This window comes from Argopecten irradians, unplaced genomic scaffold, assembly GCF_041381155.1.
Source record: "Argopecten irradians isolate NY unplaced genomic scaffold, Ai_NY scaffold_0093, whole genome shotgun sequence".
NCBI classification, from domain to species: Eukaryota; Metazoa; Mollusca; class Bivalvia; order Pectinida; family Pectinidae; genus Argopecten; species Argopecten irradians.
Window position 1 is genome coordinate 45,001 of NW_027187560.1, and position 21,328 is coordinate 66,328.

The 21,328-nt window shown below is 36.3% G+C and overlaps 1 protein-coding gene across 3 annotated transcripts in view; it reads right to left on the minus strand.

Moving 5' to 3' along the window:
* The window catches only part of LOC138311715 (uncharacterized), a 10,999-nt gene extending 941 nt beyond the window's left edge, over positions 1–10,058 (minus strand). Inside the window, exons 1-2 of one of the 3 annotated variants that reach the window (XR_011206727.1) lie at positions 6,186–6,339; positions 776–868 (exon numbers count right to left, since the gene is read on the minus strand). Coding sequence is in view for 1 of the 3 variants with exons in the window: in XM_069252952.1 (XP_069109053.1) it covers positions 776–868; positions 9,904–9,981 (171 nt within the window). In the remaining 2 variants the exon portion in view is untranslated. Of the gene's footprint in view, positions 1–775; positions 869–2,671; positions 2,697–6,185; positions 6,340–9,903 lie in introns of those variants that run through there. The other 2 variants (XR_011206728.1, XM_069252952.1) reach the window with 2 other exon arrangements.
* Between the last annotated feature and the right edge of the window lie 11,270 nt (positions 10,059–21,328).

The window sequence follows — 21,328 nt, forward strand, 5'->3', positions numbered from 1 at the left end:
AAAATATTGTTTACTTATTTGTATATCGCATTGTATTACTGTTATATATATATTTTGTGATCTAGAGTGCAGAATATCCATAATTCTTCCTGATACAGTACAGTGCCAGAGATTTAGATAGTGTATATACTACCTATATGTGTCTGACAGTCTAATGAACTATTTTTTTATAATATATTTTAAACAAGAGTCCAACTCTTCGCCTACTTTACAATAATATCAAATTACATTGGTGCCAAGTCAATCTAATTAAAACACAGATTCTTAAAATCACTCTGTTACATAAATGAAAACTGAAAAGTCACTTCTCAGTTTCTAGAAGCTGGACTATTGGACAATTCTGATGGTCACCAGAAAGTCACTCCTAATGGATTGTTGCCAGATCCTTTATCAAACAGAGTGATACATGTACAGTATTCAACCCAATAAGGCGTTTAAAAATTAAAAAATTAAAAGGTGCTAATAATAAGACGATATTATTGAAAATCTAAACAGTTTTGTATAGTTCTGGTTTTTTTAAGCCTGGGCAATTGAAATGGAGGCTTCAAAAAGAGGAAGGGCGCTTATAGGGACATGGGCCCTTATTGGGTTGAATACGGTAATAAGGAGAGTTCAATTATAGTGTGAAAACTGTTATGGTATATGTACATGTACGTACCCAGCCTGACTACACTTTAAAGAAGACAACGTTATCTGTCTAGAAATCTTTCAAGCTACAATATTACAGCTTAAAGATAATGTATTCTACACTTAGCGTTAAAACGTAACATCTTACCACGGCCTCCGACAGAGACAGACGCTGGCCAGCCGCAACAGCAATCGAGGTTGCCACCCGGCTAACCAGGCTAAGGCCACGGAAGGACACAGCCTACAAGATCAAGAGTGACAAAATTTCAGTAAACAAATAAAGTTACATAATACACAATATTCCGCAGATGTTCAAGTAAAAATCTTGTCGATCGAACTGATCTGGTATGTTTACTTGAATAAAATTAATTGATATCAGTAAAATAAGACTCTTTTTTAAGTGGATAGAGAAGTCGGGGGTAATCTACCTTAGGATCATATTTTAAATGTATATATATTAATACATTGTGTTTGTGACCCGAGGGTAGAATGTCTCTATCATTCATATACATGGTGATAGTGTCTATATCCTTCCTCTCCATATATGATATAGCACCCTTGATACTCCAGGGGTTCCGATCACTTATGATCTCTTCTCTCCTGGTAGTCTCTCTGTAGTCTTCAAAGGAAATATGTGTTAGCCTGTGATTGGTTCAGATTTTTTCCTCTCAGTGGCCTTCAGTTTCACTATAAGATAGTCCAGGGGTGTTGAGATCGTAAGTGATTGGAACCCCTGGACTATCAGGGATGACAAAATCGTAGTTTTCTCTTATTCTGTACCTCGATAAATAGTACAAACACCGACATGTTATAATTATTTTTATTTTCTTCCAATTTTATATAACTATGTATAAATATATATATATGTAATAAAATATTACATATATATAGATATAGAAAGATAGAGAGATAACAAGAGGCCCAAGGACCTTAAAGGTCATCTGACTACCTTGACGATAGTCATAAAGGAAATTATCAGATATGGTGTCATGGTCGATTTGAGATCAACCAGAGACGTAACAATACATATCAGCCAAACCACATGCACTGATAGAACTTGAGAAGTTCAAAATGTGTCTTCAACATGGTGGCTGTGGCAGCCATCTTGGATTTCAGATCAACCCAAAAAATAACAACATTTTGTCAGAACCATGTCAGTATCATTTCAGGCAAGTTTCAGCCAAATCGCACCGACAGAACTTATGTTCAAAAGGTGAAAAGTTTACTGATGGCTATATATCCGTTGGGTCAGGTGACCTTAAAATATCTATTGAGCCATTATACCAAACGCTTGCGGTCTGACACTAATGACCGCTAAAGATGATTAATATGACACAATTTTTGGCAAAGTGATATGGGCCTGTATCGCTCACCTGGTTATTTCAATGCTAAGTAATGTTCTGATTACAAGATCATTGTTTCTTTTCTGACGGAATTTAAAGATTTACCTCTAATTTCCCTATTGGGACCCATTCTTTCTGCTCCAAGGGGGTCAGAGCCAAAATTTATACAAAATATGTTCTCTTCCCGTAAGGATGTTTCTGGCCAAATTTGGTTACATTCTATGCAGAACTCTATAACTAATAATGATTTAAAGGATTTATCTCTATTTCCCCTAATGGGCCCCGCCCCTCCTGTCCCTGGGGGATCAGAGCCAAAATTTATACAAACTCTGTTCCCCTTTCCCCAAGGTTGTTTCTGGCCAAATTTGGTTACATTCAATGCAGAACTCTATGACAAGTAGCGATTTACAATGTACCTCTTTTTCCCCTATTGGGCCCCGCCCCTCCTGCTCCCGGGGGTGGGGGGTCAGAGCCAAAATTTATACAAACTTCAAACTCTTTTCCCCTTCCCCCAAGGATATTTTTCTGGCCATTCTATGCACAGGGACCTGGCACGAAAATTTTTAACCAATAGTATACATCTATATATTAGGCCTATTGTATCACGGGTATGAACTCGGCAGTAGAGAAAAATAGACCTTTTTTTCAAACCGTGATTATTTTAATAAATGGGTTCTATACAACATTGACGGATATATTACCTGAAAGAGAAATAAGTTATCTTTCCATCGAGTGCTTGATGAACAAAATTGGCCAAGTATTGACAAAGTTATGGCTTGATGAATCGGGAAAATAAAAAATATGCTAGGTAGACACGAAATGTCGTCTCGGCTCTAATGGACACCTCAAAAACCAAGCCAAAATCACATGTAACGATCAGCTGACTGACGATCAGCTGTTGTGTGTTTATGTTACTGAACTGTACCCCTGGTGTGTTTACATGGAATAAACGTGTCATTACGGTTGAATTGTATATTATTAGTAGTACATGGCAAATGGCAATGTTTTTATCTAACTGACCATGCTATCAGATGGTAAATGTATGTGATAACAGATTGTATGTGAAACAGTTTGTTGGCAAGTAGTGTGTCACTGGCTACGATAATATTATATTTACATGTATACTACAGAACTAAAGATCATTTGTATTAAATGACAAATGATCTTCTGTCAATAAATGACATATTACCTTAGTCAAAGTGTAACAAATAATCACATGCTTATTTTTAATTACAGGAAGCTAATCATGGAAAACACATACATGCATATGAGGAAAGGACTGGATTAAAAGAATGGACATCATGACTTATGGACAGAGAAAAAATTTATACAAATGCATTGTAGATACACTACAAATGTAATCCAGTATTTTTATTAAAATGTGTTTAAAGTGAAAAATACAAGTTATGACAGCACTTTGTTGTTTTATTTGTATTCCAAACTTTATGAGCTACATGTAGCCTGTATTCCCTTCATTTGAGTCAGTCGAAATGTCCCGGATTCCAGCTCCTTGTCCCTTTCCTACCCAAGAAATGGAAACAGTGTCCATTGACACTGATAGTGATAGTGATAATTGTCTTTATGTAGTTCCCTTGCATCAGATGTGTATACAGTAATAACTGAACAGTCTTTAAACAGAAATGCAATGTTCAGGGTTTCTTTCAAAAGAATAATATGGACAGTCTCTACAAATGTATAAGCATCTTTTAAAGGTATAATTGAAATTTACACCCTGCCACCCTCGATACTCCAGGGTTTAAGACACAGACATCCCATCCACCCCTGAACTATCCCATTATAAACAGGAGGCAGTTCATGAGAATAAAACTGGCCAATCACAGGTCTGCAGAGAAATCCTTTTAGATTTCAGAGAGTGAGCGATGTCCAACTTCAAAGCCACAGTCAACCACAGTGTACCATTATTAGATTATTTTGATGTACAAGATCATCAAAGGATCAAATTACCTGTGTCTTCTGTTGCCTTCATTTTTGCTATGCCATAGCCCAAGGGTGGATATAATGTCAGTAGATAGTAACCCCTGGAGTATTGAGGATACACCTCTGCAGGATCATTTAGTTTGTTACAAAATATATTTCATATTAAGATAATTTAAGATAACTAATAACAGATTTCTATGAAGTGGCACACATGCTTTTGAGAGCAACATTGAACATGCAACCATTGATAGTGTGGTTTTTATTCAGTTTTTATAATGGTAAAATTACTGCCATAACCTTTATTCTCTTGAGAATAAATTATTTATAAATAGATTTAACACACATAAGAAATTCTAATAATTTTATTTGCTCAAAGTTTTCAATTTTGCACAGTGCAGCACTGCAGGACAAAAAGCACTCACAGTCTGACCTGCAAACACAAGAGTTTCTTAAATATTCTCTAGATGCAAAAATATATTTTGAGATTAATGAAATATTTAAATTTCTTGTCATAATTTTCCATTCAGCTTTAAGTGTTCAACAGTTTCTAGTGGATATAATGACAGTGAAAATAACCTCTGGAGTATCAAGGATGCAGTCTCCCATGTTATGAATATGTCATTGTTCTGTAGTAGAATGGGAAATATACATGGCTAGTAAGAGGCTGAACTTAATACATCTACCACCTCAGTTAAGGTTCACTGATCTGGACCTGGACCATCCAAAAACATACAATCATTTTATTACAATAAAAAGAATAGTGATGATGCATTTGTGTTTCTTCAGATGTGAACAGGTAACAAGAAATTCAAACCTAATACAGGTGAAGATCTGATTTAATGTAAAGTATATACATGTAACATGTGTATATACAAAAAAGTCTGGACTTTTTTTATTGCACTGTTTAAATATTAAAACCTATCTTTTTTACCTCATTTGATAAATATGTTATTCACAAATAAATTTTGTTATAGGTTAACTGCTTTGCAATTTTAGATTTAGTGTTAACTATTTTATCAAACAGCTGCAATGATATCAAAAGTCAAGTTCTGACATCTTATTCTTAATCTCTGTTAAATCTTAAAATCTTTGAAAAGAGAGTATGAAATTGCACAAGATATTAAATAAATGAAAGGCCTGAATGTAACTAGAATGACTGTTTGTTTCAATATTAGCATGTTAAAGCTTTGATCATACTCTATTGCTTTCTTATCAAAATCCAAAAAGGAAGGGGTTGATCATTACATGTATTTTGCCTTATGTTTGTTTACAGGGAGAAAAGTGAATATACAGTATATTATTTAGTCTCAAATAAATCCATCAGTATTTCAAATTCAATAAATGTTATTGAGTCATAGATATTAGACATTGGCCTATGGCTGTCAAGAAAAAGCTTTATCCTCTCCAATTTGTATAAATGTGGTTTTCTTTTTCATTGCTGCTCACAAGAAACATTTGAATGGATCATCAAATAGACAACCAGAAGACTGATATAGACAACCAGAAGACTGATTTCTCTTCTTAAAAACATTTGAAGTGTCACCATAATTGTCCCAAGTAAACCAAATAAGATTCATGTATATTTACATGTACATACATTCTATATACATGGTACATGTATAAATATTTAATGTCTCATAAAATAAAAGGAAGCCAAGTAGATTTCTTTAAATATCTGCTGAGGTAATACTCCCTCTCATTCTACAGAGTACTCCCTTAATGTGAAACTCATGAGTAACTCACCAGAGCAAACTTAGTACACTTTACTTATACTGACTAAAGTAGACCTAGTGCATTAGCAATCTGTTTGTATTTGCAAAGAAATGTTCATCATATTTAAATTGACTTGTGTTGTCAAAACATGTACTTAATGTTTCTGGTGTTAAATAGGTATTAAATATACCGGACATGTACATTATGTATAATTTTAATGTGCATATGTATACATGTACATTGCCTCCCGTAATGTAGGGGGGCCTACAAGTGTACAGTGCGTGTTGTACATGTACATGTACTTTTGATCAATGAATTTATTATTTTTATTTCAATGGCGGTAACTACAGACACAGAGATTGGTCCACAATTATTTCTCAATAACCTTTCATATATAAACTGTCAGTATAATCAGGTTTCATAATTCATATGGAAAATTGAGGATTTTTAACATTTGACACATGGATGATCAGAGTGTGTAATATAACATTGCATTGAAGCGACGAGTTACCCTTATATTTCGTCTGTGACTGTTTCAGAGATAAGAAAATAGTATAAAAATACCTTCTTCAAGCACTTATTATCTTATCATGAGTTGTCACGCCGATATTTACACCAAAAACAACGCGTTTCGTCGTGTTGACATCGGTAACAAATGTGTCGGGTAATAGACGGGAAGTGCCGTTTTTGTCAGGTGTTCCTTACGTCATTACAAAATATGCCGCTTACATCACTGAGAAATGCAAATGGTCTATTGTGAATCTTGTAATAGGGAAATTGATGCATTGCTCAATTTCCATAAATAATTGTAGATAATTACATGTGTTAATACAAAAGACTAGTGTTCTCTTGTATATCTATTACAAGATATTTGGGTTGAAATCTTGTCATAGAGAAATTGATGCATATGAAGAGAGAAGGTCTTTTAAGAATTTCAAATTCCCTAAATATTTTCTGGAAAGAGCTTATAAACATTTGGGCAGATCTGTCTGGTGATGAACTCCCCACAATCCCTTGCAAAGTTGTAGCTCAGCCAATCTAGTATAGTAATTACATAAAAATTGAAAACAATATTAACCTTTAACCATATTGCTAACTAAGACCGTGTTTATTTTCAACCAAAATTGCTTACATTGCTATATCTTTCATGTTAATTATGTAGACCTCTTGTGTACAAATAAGCTCACTCTTTATAAATAAATCTCTTTCTTTTTATTGTATTTAAAATTGTGTATGACATATATATATGAATGAGACATAAAAAAAAAATTAAAAAAATATCAATATCCAAGATGATGCCATCTTGTCTCAAAATGAATATGCACAGCTAGGGCCACAGGGAAACTTGAGGCAGATCCCTTTAGTGCTTTCTGAGTAAAAGACTAAAAGCGGTAACAAACTTTACCTATCAAATTCCAAGATGGCGGTCTGGTGGCCACCTTGTTGACCAATCGGTTCCAAACTGCACACTGGAACCTGGAAAGAATTTCTAACCAACAGTATATACACAGAAACATATACATATTATATATGTTTCTGATGTACACACACATAGATATATGATACATATATGGTTAGAAATTCGTTCCAGGTCCCTGTGATACTGCATCAATAGCATAACTAGTAGTAACCACAGAAACATATATACATAGAGATTGGAAACTCCTTCTTTGTCTATGTTGACAGGCAGCGGGACCTCTGGTTTGTAGGCATATTCCCTTGGCTAACTACTTTTAAGTGTATTCTTTCAAACATGATATTTTTGCATCAACTCAAAGTTTAAACATTATGTCATGGTTTGACTGTGACCAGTTTTCCCGATTGATATTATTTAATGTGATTTTTTGAAAGCATGAAAATCAGCAATTTTACCTAGTTTTTCGAAAATCAGACATTCAAAACCGAGAGTGCATTTTGTTTTATTCAAATACAAGTTAAAATATTATTTTTTCTATCCAAAATCGTACTCAAACCATCTGAAAAATACTGAACTTTTATAACATATCAAATTTATTTTGTTGTATTTAACTGTTTAAGAGTTTATCTAAAACCCCCTAAGCACATACAGAGGTACATCTGCCGATCGTAAAAATTGTGGAGTTGCCAATCTCTATGTATATATGTTTCTGGTAACCAGGAGAAACTACATATGAAATTTGAGACAGATCCCTTTAGCCCTTTCTGAAAAATAAGGCTTACAAACTTCAACTATCAAAATCCAAGATGGCGACTTGCCAACAGGAGAAAACTACATATGAAATTTGAGACAGATCCCTTTAGCCCTTTCTGAGAAATAAGGGTTACAAACTTCAACTATCAAAATCCAAGATGGTGACTTGTCATCAGGAGAAACTACATGAAATTTGAGACATATCCCTTTAGCCCTTTCTGAGAAATAAGGGTTACAAACTTCAACTATCAAAATCCAAGATGGCACTTGCCATCAGGAGAAACTACACATGAAATTTGAGACATATCCCTTTAGCCCTTTCTGAGAAATAAGGGTTACAAACTCCAACTATCAAAATCCAAGATGGCGACTTGCCAGCCATCTTAGCTTGTTGACCAATCCTAAAATATAATACACTGCAACCCTAGTAGTTGTGCATACAGTAGGACTGAATGGTCATAGTTGATATTTTTAGTAAGCAGAAAGCCCCTGTTTTGACTTTATTGTCATCATAAGTACAAATGGATTAGGTGTAAGTTATTTTAACTTTTAGCAATTATTATTTTAGCCTTCTTCAATTAACATGTAATAATTTCCAAGTGATGGCATAGGTATAAATAAGTTGAATTTAACATATTATTTACTTAATAACAAGATATACAATAATTATGTTCAAATATTCTACTGGACTTTATAAATGACTGAACAGGTTCAAATAAATAACAATTAACTTACAAACCCAAGTCAAGGATTTATAAGTGAGAAGGATTCGTCACTGTCTCTTTACACTACTTAACACCACGCGAGACGCCTATGAACCGGGAATAAAAACCATTTTTCTCAACAAATACACGTACTACTATCGAGTCAAACGAAACACCAATGTAAAGTTAATAAAATTTCACAACGTTTAGTACTTGCTTTAAGGGCGGAATATTTAAAAGAAATGTCTTAAATTTTCGTTAAAAAAATACGACAGCTCATGAAATGACGGCTCGCTTCAGAAAGTAAGACGCCGGCGGATAACAAAGGAAAATCAGGTGTCGACCAGCGTCACAGTCAGTGCACAAACACAAAAACTCCTGCGCCGTACTTGCCCAAAACCCTGTACATGTGTGACTTATCCTTCTCATATACGTTCTTGCCCAAGTTTTTCATTTCCATAATGTAACAAATTTAGATCTACTCTTATGTTCAGGTCATTAAAAACTTGGGCCATATCAGCACGGGCAGTAGTAGAATTCTGATCGACATTCAAGAAAGAAATGGTTAGCATTTTTATAAATGTCGCCATAGTTACCACAAATAGTCTGGTGCCAAATTTATAGGTGAAAGGTAACAAACACTGAAGTCTTACTAAGTACATTCATGTGTATAAATAGGTTAGGGACGAGATATCGTTTCAAAGAAGAAAAAGATAAGAATTTAACATTACCATCAAAGTTGGGAAAGTAGAATTTTGTTGCAGTAGAAAGTCAATGATTTGGAATTTAATGTGTAAGGATTATCAAATGGACTGAATTACCATGTAAGGAAGAGACAAAAATCTTGTGCGAGTTATTCCCCTGTAGCGAAAACTACTCATAGACTCCAGAATGCACTCTCTTAAACAGTTGTAGATCTAGTCACTGTGTATTAATAAATTTTCTACATTTTATGAGTGACGTCCTAGTTTTCCCGCCATTTTCGGAAAATGTGGCGTTTATAGAGGTATGCTAAAAGGGTTTTCTGTTTTACCCTTTGTGACCTTCAGTGAATATTAAGGTCATTCATTTGATAGCTTGAGGTAGTCCTTCATACAAACATGCTACCAATTAATCTTATTTAATCGTCTGTCCATGGCATCGCGGCCTCGTTTACCAAGTATTGTTCCGACTGATTCAAAGAGTATTAAACCTCAAATTCTGGGATTTTCACCCCAGAAAGATATTTTTCTCAATCCCAGTTATTATTAATTAACATATTGATTGGGGAAAACCTCATCAGTTGTAATAACTTGTGGCTAATCCCGTGATTTTTTTGTGAAGACAATAAATTATGTTTAAAGTCAATAGTAACTTAAACTAACTTAATTAATTAGTCCGGACTAGGAACAAACCTTAGGTTACATACCTGTCCGCGAGCAATAGCCTTGTTTAAGCAATGAAACACAAGTTCCATGGCAATGACAAAACGGAGAAAGGCTTCCATTCTTGGATCGATACAAAAGCGTGCGTATGGCTGAGAAGGTTTCTGAGATCTGGGCCGAGAGCCGAAGAAAATTTTCTGAACCAATAATAGTCTTCGTTTCTGTCACGTGACCAGCATAGTCGTGTCAGCCAATAGGGGCAACTTCCAACTAGGTGAAAAGTAATCAACTCTGCACAACACCACTAATAAACCTACTTACATTTATATACATACATCCTCGATATTCCAAGAGTTACTATCACAGTCGTTATAATATATATATTCACACCAATGAAAGCTAGTAACCCCTGAAGTATCGAGGATGGAGGTCACTAGGATATATCCAAATACAAATGTATACATAAACTGTCGGTAACTATACGTCAAACAAACGATTATTTAGATTATCATCCTGAAATATGGGGCTCGTGGAGGGTACGTTCTGGTTTCTAATATTTTGCTCATATTTTAACTAATATGACTAAGTCTAACTCAATTAATTATATATGCGTCTGTGATATATGTATTGTTGCTTATATTCTTCCTTTCTCTGTCTTGTTTACTTGCCTCTTTTTTTATTATTAATTTTACAACTGTATGCCGCAGATATAGCACTAAAGCGTAAAAATGAAATTTCATGTATCTTGCAATTGCCTTAAAACTTCAAAATTAATTCTATCTCTTCACAAAGAACATTGTATAGAGAAACATATTTACAACGTTCAACGTATATAATGTAGAAGAACAAAAAATAAAACCCTTTCAAACAGAACTTTAATCAATTTTGATGTGTAAAATCTTTGAGGAATGAAAGAATTGATTATTGATTGCAACGGAAAGTTCTCCTTGATAGGAAGGTTTATATCATAATTTCTGATTGAACCTTGCTTAAACAATGTTTATTTATTAAAGCGGAAATTTAGATATTAATATTACTACGTATATCTCTGAAAGTGACAGTACCATATGCCGCTTACTGACAGTTTGGTCAAATATTTCAAGATATAAACACCGAGAACGGTTTTAGTATTAAAAGATTCAAACATAAAACTTCAAACATTTGTGTCTATGTAAAGATATAATGTGTCAGGGACAATTTATGTTCAGTTAATTAATTCATACAACATTATGATGTAGCTATCGTAAACTTCGGTACTGCCGTGTATCCACATCATTTTAGAATTAATACTGATTATGTAGCCATCATTTTAGAATTAATACTGATTGTGTAGCCACCATAGACACCGGTACTGCCGTGTATCACATCATTTTAGAATTAATACTGATTATGTAGCCATCATTTTAGAATTAATACTGATTATGTAGCCACCATAGACTCCGGTACTGCCGTGTATCCACATCATTTTGGAATTAATACTGATTATGTAGCCACCATAGACTCCGGTACTGCCATGTAGATTATGTAGCTACCATAGACTCCGGTACTACTGCCGTGTATCCCCATCATTTTAGAATAATACTGATTATGTAGCCACCATAGACTCCGGTACTGCCGTGTATCCACATCATTTTAGAATTAATACTGATTATGTAGCCACCATAGACTCCGGTACTGCCGTGTATCCACATCATTTTAGAATTAATACTGATTATGTAGCCACCATAGACTCCGGTACTGCCGTGTATCCACATCATTTTAGAATTAATACTGATTATGTAGCCACCATAGACTCCGGTACTGCCGTGTATCACATCATTTTAGAATTAATACTGATTATGTAGCCACCATAGACTCCGGTACTGCCGTGTATCCACATCATTTTAGAATTAATACTGATTATGTAGCCACCATAGACTCCGGTACTGCCGTGTATCCACATCATTTTAGAATTAATACTGATTATGTAGCCACCATAGACTCCGGTACTGCCGTGTATCCACATCATTTTAGAATAATACTGATTATGTAGCCACCATAGACTCCGGTACTGCCGTGTATCCACATCATTTTAGAATTAATACTGATTATGTAGCCACCATAGACTCCGGTACTGCCGTGTATCCACATCATTTTAGAATTAATACTGATTATGTAGCCACCATAGACTCCGGTACTGCCGTGTATCCACATCATTTTAGAATTAATACTGATTATGTAGCCACCATAGACTCCGGTACTGCCGTGTATCCACATCATTTTAGAATTAATACTGATTATGTAGCCACCATAGACTCCGGTACTGCCGTGTATCCACATCATTTTAGAATTAATACTGATTATGTAGCCACCATAGACTCCGGTACTGCCGTGTATCCACATCATTTTAGAATAATACTGATTATGTAGCCACCATAGACTCCGGTACTGCCGTGTATCCACATCATTTAAGAATTAATACTGATTATGTAGCCACCATAGACTCCGGTACTGCCGTGTATCCACATCATTTTAGAATTAATACTGATTATGTAGCCACCATAGACTCCGGTACTGCCGTGTATCCACATCATTTTAGAATTTAATACTGATTATGTAGCCACCATAGACTCCGGTACTGCCGTGTATCCACATCATTTTAGAATTAATACTGATTATGTAGCCACCATAGACTCCGGTACTGCCGTGTATCCACATCATTTAAGAATTAATACTGATTATGTAGCCACCATAGACTCCGGTACTGCCGTGTATCCACATCATTTTAGAATTAATACTGATTATGTAGCCACCATAGACTCCGGTACTGCCGTGTATCCACATCATTTTAGAATTAATACTGATTATGTAGCCACCATAGACTCCGGTACTGCCGTGTATCCACATCATTTTAGAATTAATACTGATTATGTAGCCACCATAGACTCCGGTACTGCCGTGTATCCACATCATTTTAGAATTAATACTGATTATGTAGCCACCATAGACTCCGGTACTGCCGTGTATCCACATCATTTTAGAATTAATACTGATTATGTAGCCACCATAGACTCCGGTACTGCCGTGTATCCACATCATTTTAGAATTAATACTGATTATGTAGCCACCATAGACTCCGGTACTGCCGTGTATCCACATCATTTTAGAATTAATACTGATTATGTAGCCACCATAGACTCCGGTACTGCCGTGTATCCACATCATTTTAGAATTAATACTGATTATGTAGCCACCATAGACTCCGGTACTGCCGTGTATCCACATCATTTTAGAATAATACTGATTATGTAGCTAGACCTACTGTGTTCACATCATTTTAGATAATACTGATTATGTAGCCACCATAGACTCCGGTACTGCCGTGTATCCACATCATTTTAGAATTAATACTGATTATGTAGCCACCATAGACTCCGGTACTGCCGTGTATCCACATCATTTTAGAATTAATACTGATTATGTAGCCACCATAGACTCCGGTACTGCCGTGTATCCACATCATTTTAGAATTAATACTGATTATGTAGCCACCATAGACTCCGGTACTGCCGTGTATCCACATCATTTTAGAATTAATACTGATTATGTAGCCACCATAGACTCCGGTACTGCCGTGTATCCACATCATTTTTAGAATTAATACTGATTATGTAGCCACCATAGACTCCGGTACTGCCGTGTATCCACATCATTTTAGAATTAATACTGATTATGTAGCCACCATAGACTCCGGTACTGCCGTGTATCCACATCATTTTAGAATTAATACTGATTATGTAGCCACCATAGACTCCGGTACTGCCGTGTATCCACATCATTTTAGAATTAATACTGATTATGTAGCCACCATAGACTCCGGTACTGCCGTGTATCCACATCATTTTAGAATTAATACTGATTATGTAGCCACCATAGACTCCGGTACTGCCGTGTATCCACATCATTTTAGAATTAATACTGATTATGTAGCCACCATAGACTCCGGTACTGCCGTGTATCCACATCATTTTAGAATTAATACTGATTATGTAGCCACCATAGACTCCGGTACTGCCGTGTATCCACATCATTTTAGAATTAATACTGATTATGTAGCCACCATAGACTCCGGTACTGCCGTGTATCCACATCATTTTAGAATTAAACTGATTATGTAGCCACCATAGACTCCGGTACTGCCGTGTATCCACATCATTTTAGAATTAATACTGATTATGTAGCCACCATAGACTCCGGTACTGCCGTGTATCCACATCATTTTAGAATTAATACTGATTATGTAGCCACCATAGACTCCGGTACTGCCGTGTATCCACATCATTTTAGAATTAATACTGATTATGTAGCCACCATAGACTCCGGTACTGCCGTGTATCCACATCATTTTAGAATTAATACTGATTATGTAGCCACCATAGACTCCGGTACTGCCGTGTATCCACATCATTTTAGAATTAATACTGATTATGTAGCCACCATAGACTCCGGTACTGCCGTGTATCCACATCATTTTAGAATTAATACTGATTATGTAGCCACCATAGACTCCGGTACTGCCGTGTATCCACATCATTTTAGAATTAATACTGATTATGTAGCCACCATAGACTCCGGTACTGCCGTGTATCCACATCATTTTAGAATTAATACTGATTATGTAGCCACCATAGACTCCGGTACTGCCGTGTATCCACATCATTTTAGAATAATACTGATTATGTAGCCACCATAGACTCCGGTACTGCCGTGTATCCACATCATTTTAGAATTAATACTGATTATGTAGCCACCATAGACTCCGGTACTGCCGTGTATCCACATCTTTAGAATAATATGATTATAATACTGATTATGTATCACATCATTTAGAATAATATGATATGTAGCCACATAGACTCCGGTACTGCCGTGTATCCACATCATTTTAGAATTAATACTGATTATGTAGCCACCATAGACTCCGGTACTGCCGTGTATCCACATCATTTTAGAATTAATACTGATTATGTAGCCACCATAGACTCCGGTACTGCCGTGTATCCACATCATTTTAGAATTAATACTGATTATGTAGCCACCATAGACTCCGGTACTGCCGTGTATCCACATCATTTTAGAATTAATACTGATTATGTAGCCACCATAGACTCCGGTACTGCCGTGTATCCACATCATTTTAGAATTAATACTGATTATGTAGCCACCATAGACTCCGGTACTGCCGTGTATCCACATCATTTTAGAATTAATACTGATTATGTAGCCACCATAGACTCCGGTACTGCCGTGTATCCACATCATTTTAGAATTAATACTGATTATGTAGCCACCATAGACTCCGGTACTGCCGTGTATCCACATCATTTTAGAATTAATACTGATTATGTAGCCACCATAGACTCCGGTACTGCCGTGTATCCACATCATTTTAGAATTAATACTGATTATGTAGCCACCATAGACTCCGGTACTGCCGTGTATCCACATCATTTTAGAATTAATACTGATTATGTAGCCACCATAGACTCCGGTACTGCCGTGTATCCACATCATTTTAGAATTAATACTGATTATGTAGCCACCATAGACTCCGGTACTGCCGTGTATCCACATCATTTTAGAATTAATACTGATTATGTAGCCACCATAGACTCCGGTACTGCCGTGTATCCACATCATTTTAGAATTAATACTGATTATGTAGCCACCATAGACTCCGGTACTGCCGTGTATCCACATCATTTTAGAATTAATACTGATTATGTAGCCACCATAGACTCCGGTACTGCCGTGTATCCACATCATTTTAGAATTAATACTGATTATGTAGCCACCATAGACTCCGGTACTGCCGTGTATCCACATCATTTTAGAATTAATACTGATTATGTAGCCACCATAGACTCCGGTACTGCCGTGTATCCACATCATTTTAGAATTAATACTGATTATGTAGCCACCATAGACTCCGGTACTGCCGTGTATCCACATCATTTTAGAATTAATACTGATTATGTAGCCACCATAGACTCCGGTACTGCCGTGTATCCACATCATTTAAGAATTAATACTGATTATGTAGCCACCATAGACATCGGTACTGCCGTGTATCCACATCATTTAAGAATTAATACTGATTATGTAGCGACCATAGACATCGGTACTGCCGTGTATCCACATCATTTTAGAATTAATACTGATTATGTAGCCACCATAGACTCCGGTACTGCCGTGTATCCACATCATTTTAGAATTAATACTGATTATGTAGCCACCATAGACTCCGGTACTGCCGTGTATCCACATCATTTTAGAATTAATACTGATTATGTAGCCACCATAGACATCGGTACTGCCGTGTATCCACATCATTTAAGAATTAATACTGATTATGTAGCGACCATAGACTCCGGTACTGCCGTGTATCCACATCATTTTAGAATTAATACTGATTATGTAGCCACCATAGACTCCGGTACTGCCGTGTATCCACATCATTTAAGAATTAATACTGATTATGTAGCCACCATAGACTCCGGTACTGCCGTGTATCCACATCATTTTAGAATTAATACTGATTATGTAGAGCCACCATAGACTCCGGTACTGCCGTGTATCCACATCATTTTAGAATTAATACTGATTATGTAGCCACCATAGACTCCGGTACTGCCGTGTATCCACATCATTTTAGAATTAATACTGATTATGTACGTAGCCACCATAGACTCCGGTACTGCCGTGTATCCACATCATTTTAGAATTAATACTGATTATGTAGCCACCATAGACTCCGGTACTGCCGTGTATCCACATCATTTAAGAATTAATACTGATTATGTAGCCACCATAGACATCGGTACTGCCGTGTATCCACATCATTTAAGAATTAATACTGATTATGTAGCGACCATAGACATCGGTACTGCCGTGTATCCACATCATTTTAGAATTAATACTGATTATGTAGCCACCATAGACTCCGGTACTGCCGTGTATCCACATCATTTTAGAATTAATACTGATTATGTAGCCACCATAGACTCCGGTACTGCCGTGTATCCACATCATTTTAGAATTAATACTGATTATGTAGCCACCATAGACTCCGGTACTGCCGTGTATCCACATCATTTTAGAATTAATACTGATTATGTAGCCACCATAGACTCCGGTACTGCCGTGTATCCACATCATTTTAGAATTAATACTGATTATGTAGCCACCATAGACTCCGGTACTGCCGTGTATCCACATCATTTTAGAATTAATACTGATTATGTAGCCACCATAGACTCCGGTACTGCCGTGTATCCACATCATTTTAGAATTAATACTGATTATGTAGCCACCATAGACTCCGGTACTGCCGTGTATCCACATCATTTTAGAATTAATACTGATTATGTAGCCACCATAGACTCCGGTACTGCCGTGTATCCACATCATTTTAGAATTAATACTGATTATGTAGCCACCATAGACTCCGGTACTGCCGTGTATCCACATCATTTAAGAATAATACTGATTATGTAGCTACCATAGACTCCGGTACTGGCGTGTATCCACATCATTTTATAATTAATACTGATTATGTACGTAGCCACCATAGACTCCGGTACTGTCGTGTATCCACATCATTTTATAATTAATACTGATTATGTAGCCACCATAGACTCCGGTACTGCCGTGTATCCACATCATTTTAGAATTAATACTGATTATGTAGCCACCATAGACTCGGTACTGCCGTGTATCACATCATTTAAGAATTAATACTGATTATGTAGCGACCATAGACATCGGTACTGCCGTGTATCCACATCATTTTAGAATTAATACTGATTATGTAGCCACCATAGACTCCGGTACTGCCGTGTATCCACATCATTTTAGAATTAATACTGATTATGTAGCCACCATAGACTCCGGTACTGCCGTGTATCCACATCATTTTAGAATTAATACTGATTATGTAGCCACCATAGACTCCGGTACTGCCGTGTATCCACATCATTTTAGAATTAATACTGATTATGTAGCCACCATAGACTCCGGTACTGCCGTGTATCCACATCATTTTAGAATTAATACTGATTATGTAGCCACCATAGACTCCGGTACTGCCGTGTATCCACATCATTTTAGAATTAATACTGATTATGTAGCCACCATAGACTCCGGTACTGCCGTGTATCCACATCTTTTAGAATTAATACTGATTATGTAGCCACCATAGACTCCGTACTCCGGTACTGCCGTGTATCCACTCATTTTAGAACTAATACTGATTATGTAGCCACCATAGACTCCGGTACTGCCGTGTATCACATCATTTTAGAATTAATACTGATTATGTAGCCACCATAGACTCCGGTACTACCGTGTATCCACATAATTTTAGAATTAATACTGCTTACGTTGGCCACCATTATCGTTTAGGTAACTCCGTGTCATACAGTATATATGTATATATACCCATATAACTCAGAATGAAGTATGTGTAACATTGTGCATTAACGGATATCGAACCAGTGATCATATCGGTTGTACATAATTATCTTAAATAAAGAATAACATCTAAAAAAACCACATACCTGTGTGCATGTACACCAACTCCTGAACTGGACAACCCCCACTCGTAAACGTTTGTACCAAATCAGGCTACATGTAACATGTAACATCTTTGTTTGATTGGAATTAATACTAAATGTATTACCCATTTCAACGCACGTGCATGGGTTAGTAACCAGAATACTACATGTAACCAGTTTGGAGCACGTGCGCGAGTCCGTGCATAGCTATATGATAGTACATGACCGAGACCACAGGGGCTTGTTACATTGCAAGACTGGGTCACAGGGGCACATGGTCCTAAGCGAGGGTTTAATGTAAGACTATTTTAAAAATCTCATGAATATATATGTCTTTAATTATGCTTGATGAAAAAATGAGTCAAAGACTCGTCTAACTTTTGGTCAAGTATGACAACATCTATGAAACATATTGTTAAGGTGCACGGATAATCGTTTCTATTAGTAATCACAATACTGAAATCTGAACGGGGGAAAGAACATTAAAATGTCCAATAATGAAGCAAGGACTAAATTAATTCCATATGTGTTTAGAACTGAGAGGAAATTTTGATATAGTATGCTTGTAAAGTTGATTTTATCACTTTTGTAATGTTGGTATATCTGTTCTTGGAGCACCTTATGACTACAGGTTTGCCATTTCGAGCACCAAACGAAAACGAGACTTGTTATTTAACTACAAAGTACATATTGCAACTGTTCGGGTTCAGTAAAGTATGAATATCACCATATACAAAACTGGATATTATGCATCATTACATGGTAGCCATCTCCTGCAGCCATGTAATGCAATGTCGGATAGGAAAACTGTCCAGACTCGACACAAGACCTTGTACTTCATAATCTCAGCACAAATGTCGTGGAAGTGTATTCAGATAAGTCATTCGTTAGTCCCTCTTTTTCAGCTGCTATACATTACTTGCAACCTATTATACAGCATCGTCGCAAGCTACTATACAGTATCCTTGAAAGCTACCATGCAGTATCCTCGCAAGCTGCTATACATTACTTGCAACCTATTATACAGCATCGTCTCAAGCTACTATACAGTATCATGGAAAACTACCATGCAGTATCCTCGCAAGCTACTATACAGTATCCCGCAAGCTACTATACAGTATCCTCGCAAGCTACTATACAGTGTCCTTGCAGGTACTATACAGTATCCTCGCAACCTACGATACAGTATCCTTGTAAGCTTCAATATAGTATCCACGAAAGCTACTATACAGCATCCGTACAAGCTACTTTACGGTGTCCTCGGAAGCTCAACTAGCTAATATACAGTAACCTCGCAAGCTAATATACAGTATCCATCGCAAGCTACTATCCAGTATCATCGCAACCTTCTATATGCTATCCTAGATACTAGACCTCATCTTTGCAAGCTACTATACAGTATCATTGCTATCTATTATACATTATCCTCGTAAGCTACAATACAGTATAATTGCAACCTATTATACAGCATCGTCGCAATTGCAAGCTACTATACAGTATCATCGCAACCTTCAACATGCTATCCTAGATACTCGACCTCATCTTTGCAAGCTAGTATACAGTATCCTTGCAAGCTGCTATACAGTGTCCTCGGAAGCTACTATGCAGTATCTTCGCAAGCTACTATACAGTGTCCTCGGAAGCTATTATACAGTATCCTCGCAAGCTACTATACAGTATCCTCGCAAGCTACTATACATTATCCTCGCAAGCTACTATACAGTATCCTCGCAAGCTACTATACAGTATCCTCGCAAGCTACTATACAGTATCCTCGCAAGCTACTATACAGTATCCTCGCAAGCTACTATACAGTATCCTCGGAAGCTGCTATACAATATCCTCGCAAGCTACTATACAGTATCCTCGCAAGCTACTATACAGTATCCTCGCAAGCTACTATACAGTATCCTCGGAAACTGCTATACAGTATCCTCGCAAGCTACCGTATAGCATTCTCGCAACCTACTATACAGTATCCTTGGAAGCTACTATACAGTGTCCTCCCAAGTTACTTTACGATTTCCTCTCAAGCTACTATATAGTGCCGGTGCAAGCTACTAAATAGTTTCCTCGCATGCCACTATACAGCGCCAGTTTCAAAACAATGCAAATAACTTTACAGTTTTACCTGATAATCGGCAATTTCAAATTGCGATGGTGAAAAAGATAAGGTACTAATTAATGTACATTTATATTTTTTCAGATTAGTTTATAAACCCGTGGTCGTGCTTGAAGCAATGCTAAGTAGACAGAATATCTTATTACTTATAAAGAATATAAGGAAGTTGATTAATTTCTTCGGTGACGAACAGCAGATCAAATCAAGTTTTACGTACAAGAAAATAAGTTGTACATAAAGATACTAACTTGTACGTACAAGTTACTAACTTTACGTACAGTATTATATCTTGTATGTACGTTTAAGATGAAACATTGTGGCCCTAATACGCCGTCGTACTAAAGAGAGTATCTTCAATTAGTAAAAATATCAGATCAACTCAACTTGTACGTACAAGATGATATAATGTACGTACAGGATAATAAGTTGTACAAACAAGAAACTAACTTGTACAAACAAGATACTAAATCTAAGTTGTGCGAACAAGATACTAACTTGTACGTGTAAGATACAAGTTGTACGTACAAGATACTGTCTTGTACATACAAGATAAAAAGGTTTCTTACGTACAAGATACTAAGTTGTATGAACAAAATACTAATCTGTACGTACAAGATATTAAGTTTACAAGTTCCTAAGTTGTATGTACAAGGTATTAAGTTGTACATACAAGATACTAAGTTGTACGTACACGATACTGAAAGTTGTTTATTTGTTTGAGTAATTAAATCCTTTTAGCAGCCCGGGTTATGT